Below are 8,229 nucleotides of genomic sequence, written 5' to 3'. Positions count from 1 at the left end.
GTCTTATTATTGGTCAGTGGTTGTTTTTTGGACTATTAGGCTGGGAACGGTTTGCTTGTTTCTTTGTTTGACCATAATGTCCTGACTTTCAAGTGTTGTTTTACAATGAGGCCCCTGTGTTCCTTTTATGTCCTTACTAACGGTGAAATGGATTGGATAAACTGGTGTGGTTTTCAGGTCTTTTTGCATTCCACTGCTGGACTTAGGAAAATTGGCTTCTTGTTATTGGTAGCATGTAGATGTATAGCCAATAAATGATGTTCATATTTTACAATTTTAATTACTTTATTCGTTAACACACTTGTGAATACAGTTAGACCATTGATATTACTTACATGAATACTTTTATTGAAAACTTACCCTGCAACTGTTGGTTACAGATATTATTAGTCTTTTTACTTACTTCAATTCTTGTTATGAGGGTTTGGTTGCCTTCATTTCTTACTGTTTCGTAATGATTTTAACTAGAGGTGGCAATATGGATAAATGGTTCATAATTGGTTTTGACTTAATGGATGGTGGATGAAATTTATCCAATCCATTTAGATCCATTTATTAAATGGATCTAAATGGATGGATCTAAATGGATTAAATAAAAACCAATTATCCATTTATAATCCATTTAAATATTTTTGTTACTTTTTTTTTTACATTACCATTTCTTGTAATATGAAGATACTTTTTTATGTACTTGTAAATTTTAGATGTATTTGGATAAGGAGGAGGACAAATTTTAGGTTTTTCCTTTTCTTCCATACATCAGTTAGAGTTGATAAAAGTTTAAGAGGCATCGATAAGGATAACTTTGTGGCCTTCAATGAGATTTTGTAGCTCAGTGCTTGAACTGAAAGAAGGAAGAACGCAAAAGCAAAACACCTAAAGCAATTATGCAGGTTCCACAATCAAGAGCAATTATAACTCTTCAGGATGGTTTACATTTGACAAGCTAAAAAAATGCGCTGAGAAGAGAGTGGCTCTTCATCTTTCGAATTACAGAAACAGAATTCAGATCCATTCGCCTACCGTTTTAACAGAAAATGCTAAGACAAAAAAAGGAAAAAGAAAAGGATACAGTGGCTCAGCAATATTCAATCAATTCTTGGCAATGCTAACCGAGCTTGTAAAACATGTTCATGCTTAAATTGTTGATGAACCCCATTTGTTTGATAATCAGTGCACTGGCCGGGGACAATGAGAGGCGCAGCCTGGCTACCATCGGTTACTTCATCCCTCCTGCTTTCAGTTTCTCCATCTTGAGATGCAGTTGCCTCCTTGCCTTTTCCCCATATCATAACCTTCCCAAACACAGCTCCTCTTTTAGAAAGAGGGATCCAGCAAGGGTAGTGAATACTAGTCCCAAAGGAGTGAAAGAAGACACGAACAAAGGGCCTTCCATCATTGAGCTCCAGAAAACTGCAGCCACACATAGTCCAGAACTGACAATTCCCTGCCAGAAAGATTATACAATGAAGATTTCAGAAAGATTTCTGGCAACAAACAGCAAGACAAATTGACATTCGAAAGCCATTGCAAGTTAACTTCTTCCCATTTTTCAGGATACCAACTTTGAATTCCTCCTCCTAGCTAGTTTACACCACATAAGTTGCAAGTCTCAAATGGTGAACCCAAAAAAAAAAAAAAAAAGTCAATAAATAGCTACTTTATCTTATCCTAGTCGATCCCCCGCAGGCATCCCGCAGCTTCTTAAGAGACCGTCCAACTAAAGTTACAAAAACTTGGCCTAATTCAGAACGACAAAACAAAAAAAAAAAAAAAAAAAAAAACCCACATCTGCAGAACAGGTTCCAGACAGATAATGGCCGACATTTTCTAGCCAGGTACTCTGATTATTATATGGTTACACATATTATGCAAGACAAATATTGAATTCAACGTTCTCAGGGGAATTTCATCAAGCACTTCATAAACATAATAAGCATAGTTCTCAGGGGTATAGATTTTGCTTTGTAAACGTACCAGTTGAGGAAACTTTTGACCGTAAAAGTAGAACTATATAATTACCTGAAGGCAACTCAATGGCGCGGCGCTGCCCAGCCTTGGGTACTTGAAATCATTGGAAAATGCTAGCATATGTGTCTTTGAACATTATCGCTTTGAACATCATGTCTTTGAACATGATGCTGGACCTGTGCTTTTTTACCTGCTGATTTGCACAAAACTTGGGGTGGTAGTTTCGTTGTTGTGTGATAGCATGGAGGTTAATGGCCGTAGAACAGAAGTATATTTGGAATTTCTTTTGGGTCAATTTTTTGGAGAGTTGCAAGAAGGGACAGAACATCAGGACTCTGAAACTAGCAGGCTCTTGTGTTTTAGACTTTTAGTCATTTCCTTTTCTTTTTCTTTTATTTGGTTTTTAAATAAATGGATATATGTGGTTTTTGTGGATAATCCATATAAATCCATTTAATTTAATGGTTTTACTTTGATCAACCATTTAAAACCAATACTATAAATGGATAATCCAAATCCATTTAATTATGGATTATATGGATGGATAAATGGATTTCAATCCAAATTGCCACCTCTAATTTTAACGTCTTTTATTACCTTATCTTTATGAAACTTAACTAAAATTTTTACCCTCATTGTTGACATCAGGCACGTTTTTTTCTAGCTAATAGATTATGTTCTTTTATGAACTCTGCTTAATTCAAGCGCATCAAAATTTTTTCTGTTTATTAAACAAATCAGAGTTCTTTTTCCTTACTTAATAAGATAGACCTTATATCTACCTACTGTTTCAGCTTTGGCTCCCATTGTGATTCCTACACTTAGTACACCAATGGATGCCAGATCAATAGTTATATTTATTAAATTTTTCTAATGGGTGGCCTATAGCTACTCGTTAATATATTTAATATTTATCTAACTTACCATATATATGCACATACTAACAATTATAACCCTTATTTGCATTTCTATATTTTTTTTTCTATTTAATTTTACCTATTCTCTCTTGTATTTATATATTTTTTCTAATTAATTTTATATTTTCAAAATATGACACCTTAAATATATCTTAACGAATGCCCTATGAGCGACCTGTTAAACAGACCCATATTTATTTAGAATACTCTTCTTACTAATGAAATCAAATTGATAGCACAATACATTCATCTATGTAAATGGTTACTTCTCTTCTTTCTGTATTGCTGATTGTTTCCTTAAATTTCCGTTTTTGCTCTTCTGTTTTGAAAATTTTTATTTCCCATATATGTGCACCGCCAGTCGACATCTTTGCCCGGGCAACCTCAGGCGAAGCACGAGGCCCATCTCCAACTAGTCTTTTGAAAAAAATTGGGCAGCCATGACTAATGCTTGCCTAACTCCTATTGATTAATGTGTAATTTCTCTCTTTTAGGTTCTTAAATCTTACCCTTTGCCTAGTAATAAAAAAAAAGGCGATATACTTCATAAATATATTTTCAGATGTGTATATCTTCTCAAGGTTATCCTACTACAGTTTTTTGATGTAGAACAAGTTGCTGGGAAGTTTTTGGACAAAATGGAGCAGGCAAAAGAGAGAGCAAACGGAAGCTGCACGGCCACGACTTCAGAGGGAGTCCGAAGATCGGCGCCGGCTTGAAGATCAGCGACGGACTTCCCTTCAGTGGAGGACCGGGGCCAACATTGGCATCGGAGAAGCACTTTGTTTTTCTTTTTCTTTTTTTCGTTTTCTGTCTTTTGTTGTAATTTTGTTTTTTTTTTTTTTTTTTTTTACAAACGATACCAATTTTATATATATTAACACTTGAAATTACAAGAGTTAATTACAAAACCGGGTAACTACCCCCATATCCTTCCTAGCTAGTTCTGATAACCAAGATGGGGATGATCCCTCCCATTCAATTATTCTAGCTGACTTAACTGCAAATTAAGCCAAAGCATGGCTACAACTATTAGCAGTCCTGACTTAACTGCAATTTTGTTATAATTTTGTTTTCGTGAGTTGCTCCTTTGTTATTTTTGGAAAAAGCATGTGAAACCATTCCTTCTACCAGCTTCGCATCATTTTTTCTATCCCATGTTTTGACTATTTAAAAGAAGAAAAAAAGAAAGAAATCGTCATACTGCTCCATGATTTAGTGAGATGTACATTCCCAAAGTTAGACAAAAAAACAGAAAAAAATAGAACAGTCTTGTATATCGTTTTCCACGCAAGACTATTATACTCCCCAAAAGGGAACAAGAAGAAAAAATGGAAAGAAAATAAACTTCAAGGTTGACTTCAATGCAACCAGCTACTATCATTTTTTGTCTCTCTCTCTCTCTCTCTCTCTCTCTCTCTCTCTCTCTCTCTATATATATATATATATTATACCTGGCAATTGGGCGGGTTGATATTGGATTTTTACTTAAATGGGTTATACCCAACCCGCCCAACTTTAAATTAGGTTAATTTTGGGTTGGGTCATATTGGGTTATCTCAAACCCAAGACCCAAATATGACCAAATATATTACGTAATTAATAGATTTTGATACATAAATTTTCTCAAATATATTTTTGGATACAAAAAATTTTTTCACACACATAAACACATTTTCATACATTAAAAAAATGGTATACCAGTATTAAACAAGATCCATTCACGCCTTAATTAAACTGAAATTTGATAAGAGAGATACAATTCTCAACCAATTAGTTCAAATATCACTATCCAATTCATTTGAAAATTCTTCAAAAAATTAACGCAACATTAGAACAGGTCCAATGACAACACAACCATCCACTAGTCACTAATAAAGCACATTCTAATCCTTCAACAACTCATTGAGGAAAGATAAACAACTACTGAACACCCCAACAATGCTAGAATTCAAAGCTGAAACTAATTTGCTTTATGGAACTTGGGCAGCATTCAAACCCAATGATATAATAAATGGACATATACTGGAACATCTGCAGCAAAAATAAGATGGGAAGTATTAGCAACCAACAAAAAAGTAGAAGCAACTGAAGAATAAACACATGGAACTCATGTTACCACTTTCCGTGTAACTAGAAAGCACAACAATCATATGCAGATATCCACTTGAGAACACTTCAAATGCGTACAAGTGAAAACAACAAATTATCCTAAATCAATCTTCCAAACCAACTAGGTACTCCACAGAGGGTAGCACAATGTTAAGACTTCGCAGTCAGCAGTTCATAGTGGAGCCAAAGATGATGCTATTATGAAAGTCAAATTAGTTGCTAATACCAATCTTAGATCATTGTATCATGTTTCACTAATAATGCTTTTGGCAGGTCAAAGAATCAACATCACAGAGGTAAAAAATGCCAATAAAGCTGACATATTGCTTGGAAAAAGACATGCACTCTGAATCAGCTTTTGTAGTGAATCACTAGTGATAATACCCAAACCTGGTGGCAAGACAAAGAAGTATTCTATGACAACAAAAGTGAAACTTGAAAAATCATGACATTCCATGACCATACCCATTATACACCAGGAGCACAAATCACAGCTCTAACTAAAATAACTGTAGAAAACAATAACAAGTATTCTAAAATATCGAGTTCGCATGACATACTTACTAAGCAGCATCAACATTTGAAGACGCATCTTGTTCAGCAATTAATCTACTAATATCAATTCCAAGATCTTGCTCCTCGTCTTCTTGTTCAACTTCAAAATCTTTATCAAGACTCTCTAAAATTTAGCAATTTAATCAACCAATGAAGAAAATAATTAAAGAGATCCTAAGCTACTGAAAATTAACAGTCAATGCAACTAAATATCTAATTTATCTTCACTATTATACAACCAATCTCGAGAACACAGTAGTGCCTCCACATTATCCGGCAACATAGAAGTTCGAAATTTTCCAAGAATTCTCCCACCATGACTAAAAGCAGACTCGGATGCTACAGTGGTAATAGGAATACTTAAGATATCTCGAGCCATACGTGAAAGTTCAGGATATCTAATTCTACTCTCCTTCCAATAAGTCAAAACATTCAAATCTAGTTGTTGCTTACGATCGACTAGTCGCTCCTCAAGATACAACTCCAATTCAAATTTGTTACCACTTGCCTCTTGTTGAGATTGGTACACATCAAAACCCTGCAAATATCATAAATATTGAATGTTTAGGTTATATAAATTGAAGCAAAATACAAAAACATATGAATCAATTTTACTCACATCCATGAGATCTCTAGTTTGTCCATCATCACCATTAAAAGTACTCTCCATTGGTGCAGCAATAATACCAGTGTTGGTCTTAGAGTATTCTTCGAACAAACGAAACAACTTTTGTTTAATACTAAGAACCTTTTCATCTCGTGATTGAGGATCCAACACAAAAAAACAATATTCTACAAACTGGAGTTTATAACGAGGATCCAAGATAATGGCAAATGATAAGATAACACTATAGCAGTCTCTTATATGTCTCCGTATTACTCCCATGACTGCAATCATCGACATCATCATAAAAAATACAAGCAACTGACATATCCTGCCATCAGTTTACAAACAGTAGGATGAGATAGGAAGCTAGTTATTTAAAGCCCCAACCAACAGATCACAAACACAAGCAGTTATATATATAATAAGGTAAGCACTAGAAATATAATTAATTATAGCATAGTAATTTAATATAATCTAACGGGGGCACGTGTCTTAATTATATCAAGGACTTCAATATGTTTTCCTGAAGGTCTACTCACTTCCTGATCACTGTTTCCCCATAGCTTTTATTTTCCCTGAAATGACTCAAATTGCTGTGGTGTTGGTAGTAGTACAATTTATTAAGTTATTTATTGAACTGATTCAAATTGCTTGAGGTAGCAGGATTTGATCGGATGATAGCTTGTAAGAAACTACTGAAAATGGAAAAATATATTTGTTTATCTTTTTTACATAAGTCACTTAAACAATACTAAAACTGATCAAACAAAAAAGCTACATGCTATACTACCAAGGACTTTAAATAAATCCAAACTGTGTATGGTATACGATAATATATGAATGGCTCCTATCTTCTTAGGATTTTGTGTCTTTTTTTTTTTTGTGCCTTAGGATTTTGTGTCTTAATAATCAAAACTTGTGGCTCGAGCTTTTTGGTTGTCATCTAGTAAATAAACAAAGAACAGTTGCAGAGCTCGTGCAAATATCTTATGTACAATTCTTTGTCCTATTTTCAGATGGTCTGCAATTGCAGCTAGACTCCCGGGCAGAACAGACAATGAAATAAAAAATGTCTGGCATACCCACTTGAAAAAAAGGCTCAAAAATCATCAACCAAGGACTTTAAATAAAATAGTACCCAGAAAGCTAAAAATATAGAGAAACAAATAAAGGCTTTATACATATTATATATATACATATATATAAGTTTTTTAAATCTTCTGAAATAAAAGTCAGCCAGGGCCGATAAATTATCTTTTTCTCCTTTTGCCTTTCTCTTTTTGTTGATCATAACAAAATAATAATAATAATAAATGGAGACAAAAATATGAAATGTGATTGTTTTCTTAACAACAATAATCACGCTAGTATAACATGTCGTAACAATAATAGGTAGGAGACTTAATCCTAAACAAAATAAATAAAAGTTTGGACATTTAATAAGATAAAAATAGATAGAAAAAAAATAGATATCCACATAAAAAATTTGATAGAATTGATCTTAGAGCCATCATAATAAATATTTCAGCCCACTTCACCAGTGGCTTAAAGGTAATTATTATAGACAGAGAACCCTCATTGTAGGATATGATAATCCGTGATAGTATCTTCTAGAAAATGATACTCCATGCTTTGTAAGGAATACTTCTATAAAAGCTGCACTGCACTGTCTCATGCAGCCAACTCATGATCCATCAGAAAATTCTCTAATTTGTTGATGGAAGTGTCTGCAAACTAAGGAAGGCCTAATGAAATGTTCAGAAAATTTTTTTCATGTTTTTTGCGTATGATGAACTGGAACACCTGAGTTATCCATGGACTTGCTATTGTAGAAGCTTGAACCATTGATCAAGGGCAAAAGAAATGAAAGAAAGCATTGAAAAAAAAATATCTATCATTATAACTGCCACTTCAAGGGCAAAAGTCAGAAATATACATCTATGCATTAAGATTTCATAGTGTAACATGACATCAAAGAAAGAAAGAATGAAATAACCAAAAAAAAAAAACTGACTCTTAGACCCTCTCTAAATGGTAAATACTACCAAAATATACTAGTGTTGGTTG

The 8,229-nt window shown here is 33.8% G+C and overlaps 1 protein-coding gene and 1 long non-coding RNA gene across 2 annotated transcripts; both read right to left on the bottom strand.

The window, feature by feature from the left end:
• Positions 1-850: 850 nt before the first annotated feature.
• Positions 851-2,336, bottom strand: LOC113737111 (uncharacterized). Its single transcript, XR_003459931.2, has 2 exons — positions 2,023-2,336; positions 851-1,447 (listed from the first exon to the last, which is right to left on the bottom strand). It is a non-coding gene; the product is annotated as an uncharacterized lncRNA (long non-coding RNA).
• Positions 2,337-5,563: 3,227 nt separating this feature from the next.
• LOC140038526 (zinc finger BED domain-containing protein DAYSLEEPER-like) lies at positions 5,564-6,459 on the bottom strand. The gene is made up of 3 exons (XM_072083907.1): positions 6,175-6,459; positions 5,784-6,093; positions 5,564-5,679 (listed from the first exon to the last, which is right to left on the bottom strand). Exons 1-3 carry the CDS (start codon positions 6,457-6,459, stop codon positions 5,564-5,566), a joined length of 711 nt encoding a protein of 236 aa, XP_071940008.1.
• Between the last annotated feature and the right edge of the window lie 1,770 nt (positions 6,460-8,229).

This window comes from Coffea arabica, chromosome 3e (genome assembly GCF_036785885.1).
Source record: "Coffea arabica cultivar ET-39 chromosome 3e, Coffea Arabica ET-39 HiFi, whole genome shotgun sequence".
NCBI lineage: Eukaryota > Viridiplantae > Streptophyta > Magnoliopsida > Gentianales > Rubiaceae > Coffea > Coffea arabica.
This window is presented reverse-complemented; position numbering and strand designations above follow the sequence as displayed.